The following is a 23,983-nucleotide window of genomic DNA, read 5'->3' as shown; positions in this document are numbered from 1 at the left end:
TCAGAAAAGTTCGGATTGTTTATGGAAAGAACATCATATCTATATCTGAAAGTGAAATTAAATAATCTGGCTTCTTTTATCCTCTTGTTTTTGACAAGTGTCTGAAGAAACTCCGATTAATATGGAAATAAGAAGAGGTCGGCAAGAAGAGGCGCAGTTTGTTCCCATAGGAATGCCTACAATTTGTTGAAAAAGTCTACCTCCAAACTCAAAAAAATATGTTGTCGATAAGAAACTCCAGCATACTGACCACTTGTTCTTCTGTGTAGCATGTTTTACCTTTTGATTTGTCACTATTAACGAAATATGCCTTATAAAATCCCAAAGAAATAAATTTATAGCGTATGCTACCATTTTTATGTTGAAAGGCATTGTGGATTATTTTTTTAGGCAATTTTTCAATTTCACATGTTGAATGGTGGTATACAGGGTTGAAAAATCAAAAGTTTTGATAGAACTAATTTCAGAAAAAGACCGAGATTTAAAATTGTCTAGAAGTTCTTTAGAATTTTTAAGAATCCACATATGGTTAATACCATTACACGAGTAAACAGTTTCACGGTAATTCTGAAGACCCTCTTTCACTGCGGACAGAATTTTAGTCAATCTAATGGACAATTCTTTAGTGGAGCATGAAGATGAGCTAGCAATATACCGTTGTTTGTACAGTAAACAGCTACTTTACTGTACATGACTCGCATTGGAACTCAAGGTGGTTCAACACTTCAAACAGCTAGTTTACTGTACATGACTCACATTGAAACTAAAGGTGTTTCAACACTTCAAACAGCTAGCTTACTGTAAATGCCTCTCATTGAAACTCAAGGTGGTTCAACACTACAAACAGCTAGTTGACTATTAATGACTCTCACTGACAGTCAAGGTGGTTCGAATTTGGGTCCTCAATGCTCTTCAAATTCATACTTTATATGGCTTTTTTTTTTTTTTTTTTTTTTTTTTTTTTTTTTTTTTTTAACTTTTTTGGATTCGAGCGTCACTGATGAGTCTTTTGTGATGAAACGCGAGTCTGGCGTATATACTAAATTTAGTCCTGGTATCTATGATGAGTTTATTTAACAACACTTCAAACAGCAAGTTGGCTATTTCTGACTCTCATTGAAACTCAAGGCTGACCACAAAGAGCTTGTTTACTGTTCAGGACCATCTTTAAAAAGCAATGTTGTACTGTTAGATCACTGTCCCAGGTTATGAGGAGGGTTGGCGCCTTTAAAATTCTTTAACCCCGCCACATTCTGTATGAACTAGTTTACTGTACATGACTCATTAAGAATCAAGGCTGTTAAACACCACAAACAGCTAGTTTACTGTATATGACTCTCATTGAAAATCAAGTTTGTTAAACACCACAAACAGCTAGTTTACTGTTCAGGACCATCTTTAAAAAGCAATGTTGTACTGTTAGATCACTGTCCCAGGTTATGAGGAGGGTTGGCGCCTTTAAAATTGTTTAACCCCGCCACATTCTGTATGAACTAGTTACCTGTACATGACTCATTAAGAATCAAGGCTGTTAAACACCACAAACAGCTAGTTTACTGTATATGACTCTCATTGAAAATCAAGTTTGTTAAACACCACAAACAGCTAGTTAACTGTTCAGGACTCTCATTAAAAATCAAGGTTGTGAAATACCACTAACAGTTAGTTTACTGTACAGAATTCTTATTAAAATTCAGTTGGTTTACTGTACATAAATCTCATTGAAACTCAGTTTACTGTGCAGGACTCTCTTTAAAACTCAGCTTGTTTACTGTACAGGACTCCAATTAAAACTCAGATAATATATTGTACAGGACTTTCATTGAAACTCAGCTAGTTTATTGTACAGGACTCTCATTAAAACTCAGCTAGTTTACTGTGCAGGACACTCTTTAAAACTCAGCTTGTTTATTGTTCAGGACTCTTATTAAAACTCAGCTAGTTTACTGTACAGAACTCCGATTAAAACTCAGCTAATATATTGTACAGGACTCTCATTAAAACTCAGCTAGTTTACTGTACAGAACTCTCATTAAAACTCAGCTAATATATTGTACAGGACTCTCATTAAAACTCATATAGTTTACTGTACAGAACTCTCATTAAAACTCAGCTAATATATTGTACAGGACTCTCATTAAAACTCATCTAGTTTACTGTACAGAACTCTCATTAAAACTCAGCTAGTTTACTGTGAAGGACACTCTTTAAAACTCATCTAGTTTATTGTACAGAACTCTCATAAAAACACAAGGTTGTTAACACCACAAACAGCTAGTTTAATGTACAGAACTCTTATTGAAACTCAAGGTTGTTCAACACCTCAAGAGTGGTAAAAAAAACAGTTTGTTTACTGTACAGAACTTTGATGGAAATTTAAGGCTGACAAATACCTTCTGTGAGATGACAAACATACAGTTTACTCTACAGGACTCTCATTTATTGTTTAACACGTTAGTTGTGGTATTCAAAATAGAACTGTCAATGACAGTAGAAAAATCAATTTAGATTCACAGCAACAAGTTTAAGTTGGATTGACAACCAAGAAATCGGCATTTAACAGAATTGTGCAATCGGCCAACTTTTAAAAAAAATGTAAGTAAGTAACTTGTGTTATATTAAGGTATATATGAATTTTTTTTCTGAGACAAGTGCCTGTGGGTAATTTTTTTTAATTTGGCCTTAAAATTAGAAAGATTATATCATAGGGAACATGTGTACTACTTCTCAAGTTGATTTGACTAACTTCAGCAAAAACTACCTTGACCAAAAACTTTAACCAGAAGTGGAAAATGGACAGACAGATGAACAATGAAAGGATGAATGAACAGACAGATGAACAAACTCACCCAAAAAGTTTTAAACATAATGCTCCCAGGTGAAGCATAACTAGGTGGGTCATATAAACATAATTTACTCCATCAAACATTTTAATATTCAAATAGCACTAGTTGTTAAGAAACATGTATGTAAAATTTACATGATGCATAAATGGTGACAACTATCAATATAACTTGATATGGTTGAGACATATTTTGTAATAAAGGAACATATATCCTAAAATAGGTTTTCAATAAAATAGTTTAATATTTAATATTGGAAGCTGTATATATATTACATCAGAAAGAAATTTGTCATAAGTTACACAGCCTAAACTAATTAATTTGAACTGATCAATTTTTCTAAATCGAAATGCTGTACTTCATAAACTATATATGACTAGAGACAACTTAAAAATATAATTTTCATATGTTGCTACAACATTTCAAATAGCTATTTTCCTTTTCAGTTTAAACTTAACAGAACCAAAAATATTTTAAATAAATGTGATTACGGAAGATTGTGATTAATGTAATCAAAATGGAACCAGAAAATTCATTTTAAATCAACTCTATACAAACTGATAATAAAACAATTTTAATGAGGTATCATATAATAAATAATAAAAAATACTGTGAGTCCACTCAAAAGAATTACATTGAAAATAGTACATTTGTTTTAAATTTTATTTTTTTTAATTTTTTGTTTTAGATAGTCCTGAGTTTAAGGTTCAAGACTATGGTAAATAAGTAAAGATTGTCAGACAAAAATAAATAATTTGAACACAAATAAATTCAATTTAAAAACATTTGACTGCTTTTGGATTGGTCATGACACCTGCATCATTCTATCTTCAAGTCAGCTGATACTAGCAGAAATGTCTTGAATTATTATTATTACTGTTCTGTTTATCACTCTGTTTTGAAATATTGACACTTTTTTGTCTTTTATTTTCCAGATTCTTAGCTGCACTATGCAGTTCATCCATAAATCTAGGAACGCCTGAAAATACAAAATAAAATTGAAAGTTAGTACATCAACACTGCTTAAAAACTTTCAACTTTCTATTTAAAAAAAATAGCATCTAGTATTGAAAATTAGCATAATATTCATACTAATGAGAACAGAAATAAGAACTAAACAACTGACAATAAAGTCATGGTCTCCCTCAACTAAACAACTGACAATAAAGTCATGGTCTCCATCAACTAAACAACTGACAATAAAGTCATGGTCTCCCTCAACTAAACAACTGACAATAAAGTCATGGTCTCCCTCAACTAAACAACTGACAATAAAGTCATGGTCTCCATCAACTAAATAACTGACAATAAAGTCATGGTCTCCCTCAACTAAACAACTGACAATAAAGTCATGGTCTCCCTCAACTAAACAACTGACAATAAAGTCATGGTCTCCATCAACTAAACAACTGACAATAAAGTCATGGTCTCCCTCAACAATAAAGTCATGGTCTTCCTCAACTAAACAACTGACAATAAAGTCATGGTCTCCCTCAACTAAACAACTGACAATGAAGTCATGGTCTCCCTCAACAATAAAGTCATGGTCTTCCTCAACTAAACAACTGACAATAAAGTCATGGTCTCCCTCAACTAAACAACTGACAATGAAGTCATGGTCTCCCTCAACTAAACAACTGACAATAAAGTCATGGTCTCCCTCAACTAAACAACTGACAATAAAGTCATGGTCTCCCTCAACTAAACAACTGACAATGAAGTCATGGTCTCCCTCAACTAAACAACTGACAATAAAGTCATGGTCTCCCTCAACTAAACAACTGACAATAAAGTCATGGTCTTCCTCAACTAAACAACTGACAATAAAGTCATGGTCTCCCTCAACTAAACAACTGACAATAAAGTCATGGTCTCCCTCAACTAAACAACTGACAATAAAGTCATGGTCTTCCTCAACTAAACAACTGACAATAAAGTCATGGTCTTCCTCAACTAAACAACTGACAATAAAGTCATGGTCTCCATCAACATTCAACTTCAAAGTCAATATATTTTTTACAAGAATGCACACTATATTATTAGTACAATCAGAATATAAAATGTCAACAAGCATCTGCACTTAATAAAAAACACCACTATTTCCCGGAAAAGAACCCTTATACATTGACACTGAGATATGTTATTTACAAACTATAATACAAATGTAACTTAAGATACAGGAAGATGTGGTATGAATTCCAATGAGACAACTCTCCATCCAAATAACAATTTATAAAAGTAAACCACTATAGGTCAATGTACAGCCTTCAACACAGAGCCTTGGCTCACACCAAACAACAAGCTATAAAGGGCCCCAAAATTACTAGTGTAAAACCATTCAAACGGGAAAACCAACGGTCTTATCTATATAAAAAAAAACAAGAAACGAGAAACACATATAAATTACATAAAACTTTAAATAGAAATACTTTCAAGAATACCTGCCAACTTTTCAAAATTTCTATGGTAGATTTAGGAAAAACAGGACTCAATGCATCCCACAAATTAATGCACCATGAGTAAAGAGAAGAAGCAATAATCTTCATGAAATTTTGATGTTTCAAGTTCACATCTTTTTGAAAGAAAGTGAAATCAAGGACACTAAATTATTTTGTTTCTTTCACAGCCAGGATAAAATTATTTATTAAAGTAGAAATCAGGATTAAATATTATTTATAAATTTTTCAAGTAAATTAAAGGTGCATATTCAAGGAGGAAAACGAATAAGGAAGAAAATGATGTAGTTTGTTTGACAATGAACCTTTTACAATCTCTATACAGGGAAACTTTAATATTCTTCAGGTCATGTTTGGTTGAACTGATTCAATGGTTCAGATGATATATTGGAAAAAGTTTATTATTATAAACTTAAGTAGCAGACGACATGATTGACATTTAGTGATTACAGCTGAAATAGATCTGCTGAGCTTTAAAGTGCTGTAAATTCAGAAATTATTGTGATATTTTATTATTGTGAAATTGCGACTGTATTTTTAATCGCAAAAATCTAAACTCGCATTTTGAAATTTTTATATGAATTAAACAAGAATTTTCTAAATATTACAAAAATTAAAATCGCATTTGAGTCTTAAATGCCAAATAACAATAATAAATTTCTGAATCCTACAGTAATACAGGTAATCTATATATACTGTCTGTACACTGGACATCATTAATTCTGGTTTTCCTTTTTTTTTTCTTCAGTTTTTAAAGATATCCAGCACTGAGACCAGCAGTGAATGTCACCTTTATTTCAGATACAGGATAGGTATACATGAACACAAGGGAAACAACTCTTGTCATTAATGACTTTTTTAACAACATTTCTGCATTCTATTTTTTTATTCAATTTGCGTAAAAATGTGTTATAGACTGTTTACTGGAAAATAATTATAATGGAGAGGTGGCATTTAGTCTGAATTAGTGCAGATTTATCATAATATTCTTATAGACTTTACCTCAAGGAATATAAGCAACTATCTCGAGTAAGGTGAACAATATATCCTTTATGAACCTATCATAACATTTATTATCCCTATTTTTTTTCCTTTAATCTTGCTGACTGATAATTTCCTTTCTCAGCTGAGTCAAGTGATATGAAAGTTATCGTTAGAAACTAAGGGAACATGTGCCATTGTCAAGGATATTGACAACATCTTCATAGGTAAAATAGCGATAAACAGATTATCATTGGTCATCTCAACTCAATTGCTTTTCACAATTTCACCATACTGGCTCAAGCAAGAAAATCAATCTTGTTGAGATAACCAACGATAATCTATAATTATAGCTATATTTTATGACATTACCTGTTTTAGCTAGCCAACTGTAACAGAAGCTGGTATATGATGCCTGTGGATCATCTGTATATGTCATCACATAATCCAAACCATCCTGTAATATACATTCATTAGATATTAGGGAATAAAGGTAAGGATTGAATAATATCACAAAACATGGTCAATGTTAAGTTGGAAATCTGTCTGACAACATATGCTTAAATTGAATTTCTTTGTCCCTTCTTTGTCCCTTTTTTAAAATGTGGGTTTCATAGATAATTGTTATGCTTCACTATAGTCCTGTAGACTTTGGCAAAAAGGTGTGAGGTTTCAAGTTCTTAGTATGATGTTCCTACTCATTACTGAAGACCATATTGTGTGTATTGCTGTCTCATTGATACTTTCATACATATTCTAACTTATTTATATGGTGTCCATGTAAAATATAAATGTAAATCACATTTGAATAATTAAATTTCAGTTCAGGTCATAACAACTGGTACATGTGATTGTCATGTTGTAGGATAAAAACTGGTACATGTGATTGTCATGTTGTAGGATAAAAACTGGTACATGTGATTGTCATGTTGTAGGATATCTAATTTTTGTAATTTTAAAGGAACATAATTTGCTGTATTTACTGTCAATCATTTCAAATAAATTTTACAACAGTTGTTTGAGGGACTTGTTATATTTAGATTTTTTGAATTATTTCTCTCCACCTGCAGGGCTTTCCCTTGAAATTGAAGTAGTAGGCTAAATACCAATTATAGGGGGCTGTAACATGCGTTCGGCGAAGCCAGACGCCCACCAAGCTGTAAGCTTGGTGCTTTAGGGCAGGGGGTCTGGGGTCCCCAGAAGCTCTGGCATAAATAGAGCAAAATCCTGCATTCTCGCTATCTCCTGGCACCTAATTTCATCTTTCAAATTACCATTTTTTATGTATGAAATTAAAGAAAAAAAAGAAAAAAACCTCAAAAAAATTTCATTTTTTTTTATGAAATGGTTTTTTTTATCAGCCGTCTACCAGCTACTTTGGAAAGCCCTGCACAAGTAGGATTCGACTAAGAGTCGACACATAAATGTTTCACACTATCAGAAAGTAATATTTGTTGAATTTAAAACAAAATAAACTCTGATGACTAATGAAATCTAGTGCATATGGTCTGTTAACAAGACTTCACAACATAAACTGAAACTAATGGCATTTCACGACAGAATCCAAGATGTTACTATATGAAGATGGTATCCCAATGAGAAAGAAAGGCAAATAATTGTTCTGAATTGCGATGTTCAAGCTACATTTTGTATATGACGTCACCACTGTTGTGACCAGATGAAATTACATCCTTTTGAGGTCCAACACAAGTATCATTGCAATTAGACTTTTTTTTCAGATAGACATGTTAGATTTGTGTACAATACAACCACTTTACAATAATTGTACACCACCTGTGGAGAAAGAATCTTGCTATAATATTAAAGACTTACATCATCAAACTGTTTATGTGGTTTAATGACCATTGTTGATGAGTAAGTAACCACTCTCACATGAGTTTTGTCTACTGGACATTTAGGATGATTTACTACATGAGAGCAGATCACCATTGTATTTTTAGCACTATCAACCTGAAAACAAAATGTAATGCATCCATTTTAATATTAGTTCTGATAAAAATGCAATAACATTTCCTTATTTCAACAATTGTTCTGATGATTTGATAGCACATAAGACATTACTGGCTGCAACTTTTACAAAGTAAAGGATTTTAAACAATCACATCCAACTCTCAGATTTTTATTTAATATAATTATTCTGAATCTATAATGTACTGTAAACCATCTTATTTTCATTGATACTTTATTTCGCGACAAGCCCTTTCTGGTCAGGTTTATTTACATTCTTTCATAACAGTTCCCCTCGTACTGTGTTGTGCAATGGTCAAAGTTTTAATGAGAGGTGTTGTAGTAAAAGCAGCAGTATATTTACGTAAGATTTTGATAGCATAAAGGATTGTATTTGGCAAGCAAGTTCATGTCCCCTTGTTGATAGTGAATATTATCCCTCAAGCATTAATATAAAAATAATTTGAAGTTTCATATGAATTAAACAAAATGGCTTCTGTAAAGATACACTAACCTGAAATCTTCTTTTGTATAAATATTCTCTACTATACATTGGATACTGAAAAACAAAATCAATACATGAAAAGTCAAATTATTTATATATCAATAATTTTTTAGATAAACATTAAACATGTTCATTATGACTATTTTATGAGATTTTGGCATAGTTAAAGTGCAAAATATGAAAAAGCACACACATTTGAATATCCATAATATAGTACTATTATACACAGGACATAATGTAACAAGAGTTTAAACTTTCACAATCTATTGCTAAATTAGGAACAACATGGAATTGTCCTACTAAACAAAATAATCCTGAATTGTCTCCCTTGTGTTGAACTTGTTTTTTTCCTCACCTAAGTTGCATGTAATCATTACTTTTTATATGACTTATTGCAATTTCAAATTTTAATAAAACAGTTGCGCCATGAGCTCATGATACGCCAGTCGCGTTTTCAAAGAATAAAGTTCAATTACTTCTCAATATCATATAAGGAACTAACGTCAATATATATAAACAATTCACCAAAGTTACATGAGAACTGCTGAAATCAAATTTGAGTTGTTGTCAAAAACTGGAAAATCCCCCCTTTTTTAATGAATAAAACCCCATAAGTCTGAAACATAAAATCTAAAATTAATAAAAATCAAAAGGGAGCTTACATCAATAGATATTAACTATTCACCAAAGTTTCATGAGACCTGCTGAAAGCATTTTTGAGTTCTTGCTCGAAAACTGGAAAATCCCCCTTTTTTCAATGAACAAAACCCAGTTTAGTCCAGTCAAACTAAGTTGAACCTCAAACTAATTGCAACCCGAAGTGTTTTAGTTCTAATCTACAGCATTAAGCCCCAAATATACACAGAAAAAAAGTCCCATAAAATCTAACTTGAGGAAAACACAAAATCAGCATTTTTAATTTCTTATGGAAATTAACATTGGAAAGGGAGATAACTCTGCAAAAATTAGTCTTTTTTTGGTCAGTTTTTGGTTGATTTTCTTAAAATTCATGTATAGTATGATACTTTGATGGGATGATAAGTTCATATTTGTACCTTTTTGAGGTGTTATCTCCCATATCAATGCAAATCTCTAAAGGATTTCAAAATGATGATTTTTTAGTTTTCCTAAAGTTAGATTTTATGGGACTTTTTCTGTGTATTTTTGGGGTATAAGCTAAAGATTAAAACTTCAAAATCTTCTGTTGCAATAACTTCAAGGGAAGGGTCAATTGTATGCTAGATTGACTGGACTTTTACTCTGAAACATATATATATAATCTAAAATTTATAAAAATTGAAAGGGAGCTCATGTCAATAGATATGAACAATTCACCAAAATTTCTTGCAAATAGGTGAAAGCATTTTTTAGTTATTGTCCAAAACCTTAAAAATCCCCCCTTTTTAAATGAATAAAACCCCATAACTCGGAAACATAAAATCTAAAATTTTAAAAACAAAAGGAAGCTCACGTCAATATAGATTCTACCACTGCATCGAGTGTGATACGATATTTATCCACTTGAGACAGTTAAATTTTCAAATTTAAAATTTAAAACGCAAGGCTTGCCGAGCATTTTAAATATTTAAAATTTAACTGTCGAGAGTGAATAAATATCGCATTACACGAGATTTGGTGGTGAATCTGTTTCTCTAATGATTTTTAAACAATATGCAGGCAAACGCATTCCTTCTTTTCGAATGATCTGCAAAAAGATGTGTTCTTTCTATGTGACGTCATCAGGCATGGTCGCCTTTTTTCATGCCGTCACAATAGGAAATTCAGAGGAAAGCAAGAAAATTTGATGTCATAATCAATGTTTTAACCAATGAAGAACTGAGATCAAACGAACCACACGTTGATTGAATTTTTTTATACAATAGGTGCAGAAAGGGATAAATAGACGAAGAATTAGAGAAACAGATATAAACAATTCCCCAAAGTTTTATTCAAAATAGTTAAAGGATTTTTGAGTAAATATCTGACATGTTGACGACAGTTCACGGACAGACAGACAAACAGGCGTATACAAACATAAAATAATTTAAAATTATTATTTCCACTAAGAATCAGCTAATAGAAATACACAGTTAATTTTCCCTTAATATTTCTGTTTGTGATTTATCCTATCTCCCCATTACCTGAACTGAATAATAACATTTTTTTTGATAAACAGGACATGATATAACATGATTTTTTTCTAAATATGATCATGACATACAGGAAACTGTGTGATCCACTGGACAATCTCAGTACCAGTCTGTTCATCTTTGTCTACTATCTCTAACTTTATCACACGTTGGTCCCACTCTTTACGATATTCTAAATCTCTCTGAAATATATTCAACTTTCATTTCTTTATTTTCTTAAAATATATATTAAAACATCCAAGACAACTACAATAACCGCAGGACATGAATAACATCTAAAAAAAAACCAGCCAGGAAATCATAATTGAATTTAATATCCTTTTAAAAAGCTTACCATCCACTAAGATGGTGGCATAAACATAGTATATGTATACCATGTTTTCATTTTTCAGAATCTTTGTCTGTCCTGTGTAGAGGCAGTAAAGTCTGCCTTGCTATTTTACATTTCTTTTTTAAACTTGTGACAGAGAAAATTTCTCTTGGGTGTTTGGGATGAGGAATATGAACAAGAGAGCTGTTGGTTTTGCTTTATATTTTTTTCATCATCAATGGGTAGTACATGATTTTGCGTCAAGATCAAATGCACTATATCCATTCTTCTCAAATGGTAAAAATATTATACTTTTTTCATTTTTAAAAATTCATTGCATTTTGGACCAAACATGGAGAACATATACATGTTGAAGGTGATCAACTTCATATTTACAGATTTGATATCGTATCCACGAACTTATCTTCACCTCTTTCTGTAACTTTTGAAAAGTCAGCAATTTGTCTGGAGGTGTTTTATAGTTTTGACCAAATAAGAAACTTCCAAGAATCTGGAAACTTACATTTTACTTATGCAACTCTCACATGAATGCCAAGCAAATATGTAGGTGTAATATCATAAAATGTTCCATTATGCTACACTCACCTGAATATCAAAGAAACATGTAGGTGTAACATCATAAAATGTTCCATATACTGAAATGTAAAAATAAAGTTAGATAGTATTTTAATTTTGAAGCATACTGATATAGAATTCTTGGAACTGACATTTCACAAATAACTTATCTAAAGATGTAGTTATAAAGCATGCTACATAAGTTTAGTTTTACAAAACATTTGCAAATAATTGTATATAAAAAAATAGTTTTAATATTCTTTGTCTGTTGATACAGTTTATATGTAAACATAATTAAAAGATTGAACTTTTTTTTTGCAAGAAAAGAGATAAAGAATGGTGATAAACCTTTGTATTCAAATAAGTAAGAATCTGGAATGGGTTTTCTCCAAACTTTTAGGTGGTCACTTTCAATGACTTTTTCCCAACTCTTTAAATATCCTTTGTCGTCTGTAGGTTTCTTGAAATCTTCTTCAATGTGTTGAACCTGTGCCATATCATCTATCAAACTGAATAAACATATGAAATGCAAAAATATAACTGATAAATAGAAATTATTTGGATAGAATATTGTATTTACAAGATTGATTTTCCTTCATTTATACAGATTAGGAAAATCATTGTAAGTTTCTGTTTCATTTAATTAATTTTGTTCACAACTTTATACTTCTAAAGGCTCATGACAATTTAAAGAAGGATTCTCACTATAAAGATATATATAAGGGCAAGTCGGCAAAATTACTTCTTGAAATGGTGATTGCCAGTCCATACTACAGACTCATTTACAAATATTTTAAATCAGAACCATCCTTTTCAGCAAAGTGGGCTCCCTCAAAAAAATTAAGTGATAAGTTTTTAAACACTGGGTTACATTGTAGTTAGGTATGTATATGATAAAAAAAAAAAAAAAAAATCAAATCTTAACACATTGGAAATCTAAAAGTATATAATTATTATATGAATGATTTGCATATTAAAGAATACTTTGATATGATTGGTCGAGAGGACTTCCAGTAATATTTCTTGATATTATTTTTCGATAGACTGACCGAACTTCTTTTTTGTAACCTATGTAAACAAGATGGCAGCAATAATATAGCAATCTGACTTAAAATATTTATTTACACTTCAAGTTAATCGATTAATAAAATATTAAACACAAAACATTCCTTTAAAATAATAATTCAATTTTTTGTAGTTATTTTTTTTCCAATTGCAAATTATAGTACAAATTTTTGCGTAAACCAACAAATATAATCATGTGTCAGGGCAATTCAATGACACAAGTATAATGAAGTATTGAAATATACAATTTATGTGTTATAGAGGTTTAATTGTGGAAAAATAAATTCCTCGTCTCCAATGATAACAATAACAGGAATCCGGGTCCATTCACGCCCAATCATGTTCGCGCCAATTTTTTTATTGGTTTTGTATTTAATGACTTTGTAATCAAGTTTTGGCAAGTATTCCTATAAGTATAATTTGTTGTCATTGTCTCAAAATAAAGAGTTTTTTTTGGGGGTTGAATAAATCTTAATCATATTTTGGATAGTTATTATTGTAATGTTTATTGGTTGTTAAGGTAACAAACAAGAAGAATCTTGTTTTATATATGCATATTTCATGTAGAAGGAAGCGTTGTTTAGATTTAGATGTTTGGCGGGAGAGTCAATGGTTGGGTCCATTTGTATGGGGGTGTTTGAGAGGTACTCTTGTGTTCGGTATCGGGAACATTTAGAGAACACCCCTATTCATTAAATAGTGAATTCGCCCTAGAGTATATAAGTGGGTGAGGAATACAATTCGGGTTCTGTCGATGTTCTTACAGAAGAAGACTGGCTTACAATAGTGAGTACGCTACATAGCTGTAAGTTTGACAAGAGGACAACTTGTACTGGGGACAACTTGTACTGGGTACAAGTTGGTCTAACATTGGAAGTCGGTAGAGCAGACTGTCTCACTCGGAGAACAGACTGCAATAGTCCACTTTAGTTGTTAGTGACAGAGTGTCCCACTCGGAGGACAAGTTGTTCCAGCCCACACTGTCTGGTAGTGACAGGCTGTCCTACTAGGAGGACAAGTTGTACCAGTCCGCACTGTCTGGTAGTAACATACTGCGCTCGCCCGCACTGTCGTATAGGACAGGTTGTTCTATTAGGAGGACAGGCTGTGTTATAATTATATTTGTGTATATATAATTGTTTTATTGTTCATTGTTACTTTGTATCGGCAAGGAGCTACTGTATATATTTTGGTTCATTGTGAATAATATAGATAGTTATAGTTTTTGGTATTGACGTATTGTTTGTGGACAACTTGGATCCAAGTATTTACTGGAACGTTCGTTTAAGATATAAACGCCTGGTTACACGTTACATATTTGGTGGCTAGCGGTTGGGATTCAAGTTGTCTATGAAATACTATTTGATTGATTGGTCGGCATTTAATTTATTGTCAGTTAACATCAATGTTTACTTAAAAGATTAAAGTGAATCAACCGTGAGGCATAGTTGTAAATCACGGCTGAGTTGTAACACGAGTGTATTATTTAATTAAAATTGTTTCATTTTGATTACACTGTATTGCAATAAATATGTCGAATATTGACGATCAGATTGCTGAAATTAGTAGGCAAATACAGTCTCTTAGCGAAAGCACAATACAACATGGACAAAGTTTAATATCTACACCTAAAGATCAGGGTGTACGTCCGAAGGTTGTTGAAAATAAAGATCGATATTTTCATCCTAAGCCGGAATTAACGAAAAATCAAAGTACTGCTCATACTATTTGCTCTGGTTCGAATAATGTAAAAATTAAACCTACAAAATATGATGGCACTACTCCATGGATGGATTACTTAGCACACTTTGAGATGTGTTGCCTAGTTAATATGTGGTCTGAACACCAGAAAGGTTTGTACTTGGCCGTGTCACTGATTGGACAGGCTCAAGCAGTCCTTGGTGATTTACCAAAGGAAAAGAGACAAATATTTTCAGACCTAGTATATGCACTGGAGGAACGCTTTGCTCCATCTTGTCAAACTGAACTGTATCGTGTACAATTTAAGGAATGTCGACAAAAAGCAAGCGAGACTTTGCCGGCGTTAGGTCAGTCAGTTCGAAGACTGTCTAATCTAGCCTACCCGACTGCTCTGTTAGAATTAAGGGACACGCTCGCCAAAGAACAGTTTATAGATGCACTAGTAGACTCCGAAATGAGACTGAGAATTAAACAGTCCCGTCCAAAAGGTCTTAACGATGCTATACGGTTGGCAGTTGAGCTTGAAGCGTATAACACGGCTGAGAGCAAAACACTGAACAGTATAGGTCATTTACGACAGACTACTAGTGACGAACGGACAGACACACCTGATAGTCCTGACACGACTGTTTCTATGGGACTAATGGCGATATGGATGCAGACGATTGAGAATAATTTACTGGCCATAACAAATGAGATTAAAGATTTAAAGTCCCAAAGAAAGTTCCAACGGGGGAAGATAGATAACACACACAGTAAAAGGAAAAGGGGTGGCCCTTGTTTTAATTGTGGAGAAATAGGACATTTCGCGAGAGATTGTCTCCATAATATTCAGATGCCAAGTATGAAGGGAACAAATAAGAATGATTTTATTATGGAAGCAAGTACTGTTGTCAAAATTATTGTAGAGGAGGTAATAGCTCGATTCGGTGTCCCGTCCTGGATTCACTCTGACCAGGGACGACAATATGAAAGTAGGTTGTTTCAAGAGGTCTGTAAAGTACTTGATATCAAGAAAACCAGGACTACACCATATCATCCTCAATCGGATGGTATGGTAGAAAGATTCAACAAGACATTAGCGACAATGCTTAGTGCATATGTACAAGAACATCAAAGGGATTGGGATAAGTATATCCCCTTTGTTATGATGGCATATAGGGCTTCTGAACATGACACAACTGGACAGACTCCAAACCGTCTTATGTTTGGTAGGGAAAGTACAACCCCGTTAGATATCTTGTATGAAATGCCGCCATCTATTAAAGGTATACCACAACATAAATGGGCTTGGGAACTAAAAGAAAGGTTAGAGGATGCCCATTCTTTTGTTAGGCAAAGAATGCCAGGAGAAATGAGGAGACAAAAGAGGTATCATGATCTCAAATTATCATATGAAAGTTTTAGATCTGGAGATCAAGTATATGTCTACTTCCCTGTAAGGAAAACGGGAAAATCCCCAAAACTGACTTGTTTTTGGAGAGGGCCTTTCACAATTTTAGAGAAAAGTGGTGACCTTACCTATAAGGTTGACTGTGGTATCCGAGGGACCCCACAGATCATTCATGTGGATAGGATAAAACTCAAGCACAAGCAAGTGTTGAGAGGGGAAATGTCTGAAGACATTGATATTCCCCAAGTAACAGAACCACATGAAGCTAATATATTTGATGATGTCATAGATCAGGATGACAGAATAGGTATAGAAGAAGAAAGTGGCCGCCGTGAAAGGAAAAGACCAGTCTGGATGGCTGATTATATACTTGATTAAGTTTTAGTTTATTGTTGTATATAGATTTAATGTTTGTTGTTTTATATTTGTAGAATCAAGATGGCAAAAACAAAAATTACTATTAGAAAGAAAGATCAGTGGAAATGTGGATTTTGTCCAACGTCATTTGAATGTAAAGAAGAAAGGGATAAACATCTGACTTCCTGTGCAAATGAAAGATTGTTTTGTACTGAAAGTGGCTGTTTTTATCATACAGACAAGTTGAAGAACTTGCTAAGACACATGAAATCCAAACATCAGAAAGACGATGATAGTGAGAGTGATAAAGAAGAAAGTACTAGCAAGAGTAAAGAACTGCTCAGTGATTCATCCGAGTCCGAGTCAGAGGATGATTGGAAAAGTCAAGATCCAGGAGATATACTTGGACAAGACAGTGATGAAAATGAATGCAGTGAACAAGAAGAAAAGAAGGATACAGGGTTAAAAGAGCCTGAAAATAAAAAAGATGACAACATGATGCCAAGTAAACTAGCTGAACGTAGTGTTGTTTACAACAACGAATTAGGACGGATAATAAGACAAAAGACTACGCCCCGACTTCCAGGGATGAGAAATACTTTACAGAAAGGCTGGGACCAGAGATTATTGCAGTTGGCAGTAAGAATACTGACACAAAAGGATCACCAGTTGACAGTCTAGAAAAACAAACTGACAAAGGGGGAAGTAAAGTTAATGATAAGGAAAGTATTGTCTGTACAACATGTAAGAAAAGGAAAGCTAGTTTAGTTTCGTGTGGTGTTCAAACAGACTCGATGTTGTATACCAAAACTGTAACAACTGAAACAACTTATCGGGATGGTCCAAAGAAGATCCGTATAGTGGAAGTTAAAGAAGCCTACTAAAGCTTTTCAGACATTTAATGGACATCCATTTCAAGCCAAAGATATTGGTTAAATAAAGTATTATTTATTGTATTTTAGTCTTATTTAATCATGCGGGACGCATGTAGATTGAGGTGTGGGTTATGTAATGTTTATTGGTTGTTAAGGTAACAAACAAGAAGAATCTTGTTTTATATATGCATATTTCATGTAGAAGGAAGCGTTGTTTAGATTTAGATGTTTGGCGGGAGAGTCAATGGTTGGGTCCATTTGTATGGGGGTGTTTGAGAGGTACTCTTGTGTTCGGTATCGGGAACATTTAGAGAACACCCCTATTCATTAAATAGTGAATTCGCCCTAGAGTATATAAGTGGGTGAGGAATACAATTCGGGTTCTGTCGATGTTCTTACAGAAGAAGACTGGCTTACAATAGTGAGTACGCTACATAGCTGTAAGTTTGACAAGAGGACAACTTGTACTGGGGACAACTTGTACTGGGTACAAGTTGGTCTAACATTGGAAGTCGGTAGAGCAGACTGTCTCACTCGGAGAACAGACTGCAATAGTCCACTTTAGTTGTTAGTGACAGAGTGTCCCACTCGGAGGACAAGTTGTTCCAGCCCACACTGTCTGGTAGTGACAGGCTGTCCTACTAGGAGGACAAGTTGTACCAGTCCGCACTGTCTGGTAGTAACATACTGCGCTCGCCCGCACTGTCGTATAGGACAGGTTGTTCTATTAGGAGGACAGGCTGTGTTATAATTATATTTGTGTATATATAATTGTTTTATTGTTCATTGTTACTTTGTATCGGCAAGGAGCTACTGTATATATTTTGGTTCATTGTGAATAATATAGATAGTTATAGTTTTTGGTATTGACGTATTGTTTGTGGACAACTTGGATCCAAGTATTTACTGGAACGTTCGTTTAAGATATAAACGCCTGGTTACACGTTACATTATTGTTCAACTAAAATTTGCTTTTCAATCGGGTGTGAATGTGTATGGTGCAAAAGGACCTTGAATGGGAACTTGCGAACATGTAGGGTGCAAAAGTGTATTGGGCGCGAACAGACCTGATACCCAATAACAATATGACATAGGAAATGTATGAATTAAAAAGTTGTCTATTCTTTGGACAAATAAATACAATAAACACCTATTAAGTTCTTTGTCTGATATTCTTTCCTCCTCCCACTTGAATAATGGTAAACCACAGAGGAATAAGAGATTTCTTTTTTCACAGTGTTTTAAAAGAGAATTTCCTAGTCCATTTAAGACTCTCTTTAGAGAATTGTCTCCATACATTCGTCTATAAGAAGCAATTATCTGGAACGATCTCCGTAATCTCTGAGCTGCAACTGCTTTGCACTGTTGCACAAACAATTCCCCTATGGCAATGATTTTTGAATTAATGTTCTGAGCAAATTTCTTAACATTGTGGTTTTCAAAAAATGATTGTTTACAAAAATTTCTTTGGTGCTGCAGGACACAGCTGTTCGGTTTTGACTTATATTGACATAAAATTCTAAAGAGCGGTTTTCTAGCGTCTGGAAGCATGATTGCGTTAATTTAGGCAAGAGCTTAATTGTATCAGATCATTTCAAACGCATATTTCTGTTATCAAACGTCCTTCAATCCACATGTCAGCCGGTAAAAGTGTGACCTGGAAATAACGAAAAGATAATTTTGTTATTTAGTTGGGTTTTTTTTAAACTCGTCATAGTTCCATAATATGAGACTCAAATATTATTTAATTAGATTATATGAAAATAGTATATGATCATTATAATAAAACCCCACTATTAACATTAATTCTATTGCTAGATATTATCGTTTTCTTTGAGCTGATACCAAGTAAAACTCGCGAGAGTTGTACATAGCAACAAACAAGCGCAATGGCGGATTCAAAGTAGAAGGCACCTGACATTTTTTGTTAGGAAAACAAAATACACAAAAAATGGATGCTATTGGACAACTCGAACTAACGTAAGCGCTCAGCAGAAAATAATGCATAAAAAATTAGTTCATCATTTACGTATATATTTTATAGAGCTGTTAAGAGAAAAAACATATCAGTTTCAGCATCAATGAATACTGACAATATGCATAAAACCTAAATATTATTATCTACACATGTATGAGTGCCATGATAGGGGTACATCATGACAGATAACAGTTAAATATCTTGCCAAATGACGTTAACAGTTAATTTTTGATACATGACACATTGACACATTGACGGTGAAATGTAAACTTTCTTTTTAGACGATAAAAACGTGTCACAAATTTGATGCTAATCGTAGCCGAAAATGACCCTTTATTGTCTGATGGTAAAGGGCATTCCCATTCTCATGTATGCAGGTGAAAATGAAAAAGACAAATCTTACCACAAAACTTTTCAACTTAATTCAGTGAATGAAACAAAAAATTACGATAGCTTCAAATTCAAACTGAGACTAGCTAATTGTTTTTTTTTTTTATAACATACATGTATTTTATTTAAGGAGGCTCGAGGGTATAAAAATTTTAGAAAAAAATCAAACATTTGTTTTTTCATTACAAATTTTATTTATTTCCTTTTGTAGTTGTTACTTTATCATATGGTACAAAAATCATTCAAAACAATCAATTCGTGTTGGCCCCAGATGACTTTCAAAATGTATACATCATTGAAAAAAATCCAAATTATCTCCCTTTGGTGGAAAAATGCCATTTTTTGGCTCTAAAATTGAAATATCTTTTTCAACTCATCGGTGACCTATCTTTTTTAATATAATTTCCATATAAGCTGTACTTAAAATAAATTTTTGTAAAATTTTAGCGATTTCTGTAATAAATTTCTTTTTTTTATTTCGATATTACCTTTATTTCTCCTATTACTTCAACAGAAAAAAAACACCTTTACTAAAATGTATGCTTCTTTCGAAGGCAGATTGTGAGCGCAAATGAACGGTGACCCCACTTTTTTATTTTATTTTTCTATTAACTATAAGATAAAGTTCATTTATAGAAAAATATAGAGAAATCCTATATAAATGATTTAGACCCGCGAACCCCCTTAACCAAGTTAATTCACCATTAGGAAATTTACGCCAGTTGATCATTTTTTTTTTTTTTTTTTTTTTTTTTTTTTTTTTTTTTTTATTGGGTTCTTTTTGTATTTTTTTGTATTTTTTTTTTTTTTTTATATATTGACATTTCTCCGCACAAACTACTAATGCCTCATGTTTGTCTTCTCAAAGTGAAGATACACTTACCGGGTGCACTTGAGTCATTTTCAACATAGTATTCATTGAATAATAATACATTGCTACTATTTTGTTGAGTGTATTTTCTGTGTTATATATATTATTTTATTTTATTATTTTTATAACACTTGTTACATATCTTTACTGTGTGTGTATTGCATATGTTATTGTTTATAATAATATTGTCTGTATCATATGCCCTCCTGGGGCCCTAATTTGGTAAATAAAAATATTCTATTCTATTCTATTCTATTCATACAATCACTTTTTCATTATGGCGTCAGATATTTTGTACTATGATATCAAAATTTTACAGGAACCTTTGTAATGTCCGATAAAGTTTAAATGTATTTTATATGAATTTGTTACACTTGACCAGGGATCAATCAGGGTAAATGATGTCATTGAACAGTTCATTCTTTCTGTGAGGTACATATAACAGACAACTTTTAATTTTAGCTTTTTCCCATACATTTACTATGTCACAATACTTTTGTAATTACCACACAGTTAAAATGGTTGTTTAATGAAGTCATATACAATGTACATAGATTGACCTTACATGTAGGTTAACCTTTGTAAATCTGTTGCCAGCCTTTATAGATGGTTTTTATTCAAGTCTAGCCGTCTTAACCATTGCTATATTAGTAATGCCATAATGCATAAGTGTCAGGTACAAATGTAGCAACCATAAGATATAAAAAAAATCCTGCTAAATTTCGGACAAACTCATTCATAAAAAATGGAAATTGAGATTAGTGCATTACAAAAGCTTTTTAACCTTGAATATGTACCAGAACAAACAGGAAGGTGAAATCAATCTATGACACAAGCTTTAGACATGTTAGATAACATGCAATATTTTGAAGTCCTGCAATATTATCAGAAAAGAAGACACCTTTTACATCAAGTATTTTAAGGTAATGGTAAGATTTTTGCAATTGGTGCATAACAAAAGCTTTTTTACCTTGGATATATTCTTGCAATATTATCAGATACATGTAAGAAGACACCTTTTACATCAAGTACTTTAAGGTAATGGTAAGATTTTTGCAATTAGATTGGGCTAGCAAGTGTAAGATATTGACAGGACTCTGACACACCTGGGGCATAAAAGTCTCTCTCATGACTCCCATGGCTTTTCTAGACTGCCTAAAGCCATATTTAGGCCCAGGACTTCACAACAGTCCCTATTGTAATCGGTAAATTCCCATTTTTACATGATCCAATTTGTTTATTATTTTAATGTATACCTTCAATATTTTAGTATGTTTACATAATTAGTGATATATAAAATGTACTTCAAAATATTATACATCTTTTTCCTATTAATTTGTATTAATTTAATGGATAGTTTATAATATTTTGGACACTTATTTTTTCACTTGTTGACACTCTTGGAAGGCAAATTGGTTATTTTATGAATATCATTTGTTTTTAAGGTGGGCCCAGGGATATAATGGTTCACCAGCTAGATATATCGATAAGGATGTCATATGTTACCAATGTGGCAGTAATGTTAAGTTTGTGGCTGAAGATGGGGCAGAAACAGTTTTCAATTTCAAGGGAAATGGTGTTGGACCATTTGCTGTGCATCCAAATGCCAAATGTTTTGCTGTAGCTGAACAGTGTCTCAATCCTAAGATTTGCATATATGTTTACCCAACATTCAGAGAATTGGTGAAGCTAGAAGGTAACAATTACTTTTTGAAATTATATTGTTGGGAAAAGTTTCAAGTCTTAGGGCAATGATTCCATCAAATGTGGAACTTCTGAAAAAAAATGTTACATAAACTTGTTCTGTTAATTATTACTCTGAATAACACTTACACACTTACATACATAAACTTTATATCATAACAAAAACTATGACAATGTTTTGTCGAGTAATATGTTTAAGAATGATGTAAAAACATTAAACAACATGACCTGACCTTTTAGTTCAACTGGACATTAAAACAAAAAATTACAATGCATATTAAATCTGTCTAAAAAAATAAATATTGGCTATTTATAGTCATATATATAGAAGGACAAAATATTTAAATATATATAAATTGGAAGCTGAATGACAATATATATATGTAATAATAATAATAATAATTAAAAACCAATTGTTCAGAGAACAATTGAAGGTCTTTACACAACATTTTGAAATAACTGTTGAAAAGAAGCTAGTTCCGGTTTACTCAAAGTCAAAATGGCATTTAATCATAAGTTTCTTCATACTGATGGGATAGGTAAGTGGTTTCAATATATTATTGGGTGAAATAAGGGAGATTATTAGCTACTTCTGGTGAAGTTAATGTCACTTCCAGTCGCATATGATAGCTTCTTTCACACTGATTCCAAAAATATATAGTTTCTAATACTTTTGTTTGTAAACCAGGAGATAATTGGTAACTTCCAGTTTATCAAAAGTCAGTTTTAGTCTTAAGTGATAAGAAAATGTATTGAAATTACACAAAATATATTGATTATGAGTACTTTGTCATGAAAAAAGTGAAAAAAAGGCTACTCTGGTTGTCATTTTTCAAGGTCACATGTCACCCAACCTTTTGTTAAAGGTCATATGGCTTTATAATGAACCAAATTGAAGTAATAATCAATTAATCTAATACGGTAATTAGACATTTCAGGGGCACTAACTCCTTTAAGATGCCATTTGATTGTTTCAGACCAAATGTAACACATCTTCATTGCCATAAAGCAAACATTTTGGACTTGTTCTTTTATATATATCTTTAAAAGTGATGGAGAAAATGCAAAAACAAGGAAAAGTCAAAATTGAAAACTTGACCTTTGACCTTGGCCTCATTTTCTAAGTAAGGACCTAAGGGCCTCAAATAAAAATATTCAAGGGTTATACGGTCAATGGTTTATGAGTTAAAAAAACATACCAACAAATTTATTGTGTAAAGGTAGATAACTCCTATAAAATTCTCTTGAATCGCTTCGATCCAAATTTGCTGCAAAATTCCTGAGGATGTAATGAACAATTTGTTAAAAGAAATTTTGTCGATATCTTTTTTTTGTTACGAAGGAGATGCACACATATGATAACAGTGAATAGGGAGATAACTCTTACAAAGAAAATGGTCCGGCTTAACAGGGTGAAATTCAAAAGCATATAAACTAAATGATACAATATGAGAAATATCTATGCGACATATTGCGAAACAAATATTTATCGGAAGAACAAAATTAGGCAGAAAAAAAATTAAAAAATAATAATAATCAGAACAAATACAATAGGTCTTTCCACAGAAAAGTGGAAAGACCTAATAAATAACAAATTTTATTATATTAATAATTAGCATATATATACATGTAGTTGCTTTCCACAACAATTTTATATCATATTGTAGGATTTATGTTTTTTTAAACTATGTAATTTTTATGATGATACAAAAATGTTCTTTTTTTAGATGGTACTCAACTAGAATACCACAAAATGAGTTTCTCCCAAAGTGAATACCTATGCACAGTGTCAGGGGTCCCAGATTTTGAACTCATACTATGGTAAGATTTTTTTAAATTTTTTTTTAAGTTGGAAGCAGA

The 23,983-nt window shown here is 32.5% G+C and overlaps 3 protein-coding genes across 8 annotated transcripts in view; 2 read left to right on the top strand and 1 right to left on the bottom strand.

The window, feature by feature from the left end:
* Window positions 1–2,912: 2,912 nt before the first annotated feature.
* LOC139521683 (stAR-related lipid transfer protein 7, mitochondrial-like) lies at window positions 2,913–18,837 on the bottom strand. The gene is made up of 8 exons (XM_071315200.1): window positions 18,331–18,837; window positions 12,138–12,298; window positions 11,820–11,869; window positions 10,975–11,085; window positions 8,763–8,807; window positions 8,114–8,251; window positions 6,653–6,737; window positions 2,913–3,822 (listed from the first exon to the last, which is right to left on the bottom strand). The coding sequence occupies exons 1-8, from the start codon at window positions 18,729–18,731 to the stop codon at window positions 3,689–3,691; spliced, it is 1,125 nt and encodes a 374-aa protein (XP_071171301.1). The 5' UTR covers window positions 18,732–18,837; the 3' UTR covers window positions 2,913–3,688.
* Window positions 16,014–17,768, top strand: LOC139521685 (zinc finger E-box-binding homeobox 1-like). The gene has a single exon (XM_071315203.1). It carries the CDS (start codon window positions 16,387–16,389, stop codon window positions 16,984–16,986), a length of 600 nt encoding a protein of 199 aa, XP_071171304.1. The 5' UTR covers window positions 16,014–16,386; the 3' UTR covers window positions 16,987–17,768.
* A 191-nt stretch (window positions 18,838–19,028) lies between the features above and the next one.
* LOC139521681 (cilia- and flagella-associated protein 43-like) overlaps window positions 19,029–23,983 on the top strand; it is a 73,723-nt gene continuing 68,768 nt past the window's right edge. For all 6 annotated transcript variants that reach the window (XM_071315198.1, XM_071315196.1, XM_071315195.1 and 3 more), the window contains exons 1-3: window positions 19,029–19,160; window positions 21,865–22,115; window positions 23,851–23,944. In XM_071315198.1, coding sequence (XP_071171299.1) covers window positions 19,132–19,160; window positions 21,865–22,115; window positions 23,851–23,944 — 374 coding nt within the window. In that variant the 5' untranslated portion in view covers window positions 19,029–19,131. The remainder of the gene's footprint in view (window positions 19,161–21,864; window positions 22,116–23,850; window positions 23,945–23,983) is intronic.

Source organism: Mytilus edulis, chromosome 4 (assembly GCF_963676685.1).
Source record: "Mytilus edulis chromosome 4, xbMytEdul2.2, whole genome shotgun sequence".
In the NCBI taxonomy this organism is placed as follows: Eukaryota; Metazoa; Mollusca; class Bivalvia; order Mytilida; family Mytilidae; genus Mytilus; species Mytilus edulis.
Note: the sequence above shows the minus strand (reverse complement) of the source record. Positions and strands in the feature narration are given on the sequence as shown.

What these genes read in the sequence shown, in the direction of transcription:
- LOC139521685 (XM_071315203.1), top strand. Translation starts at nt 16,387, where the DNA reads ATGGCAAAAACAAAAATTACTATTAGAAAGAAAGATCAGTGGAAATGT.
- LOC139521683 (XM_071315200.1), bottom strand. Translation starts at nt 18,731, where the DNA reads ATGCTTCCAGACGCTAGAAAACCGCTCTTTAGAATTTTATGTCAATAT. An exon ending in TTACTTATTTGAATACAAAG is followed by an intron (nt 11,870 to 12,137) that starts GTTTATCACCAT and finishes TTTACATTTCAG; the next exon opens with TATATGGAACATTTTATGAT. An exon ending in TATACAAAAGAAGATTTCAG is followed by an intron (nt 8,252 to 8,762) that starts GTTAGTGTATCT and finishes TTTTGTTTTCAG; the next exon opens with GTTGATAGTGCTAAAAATAC.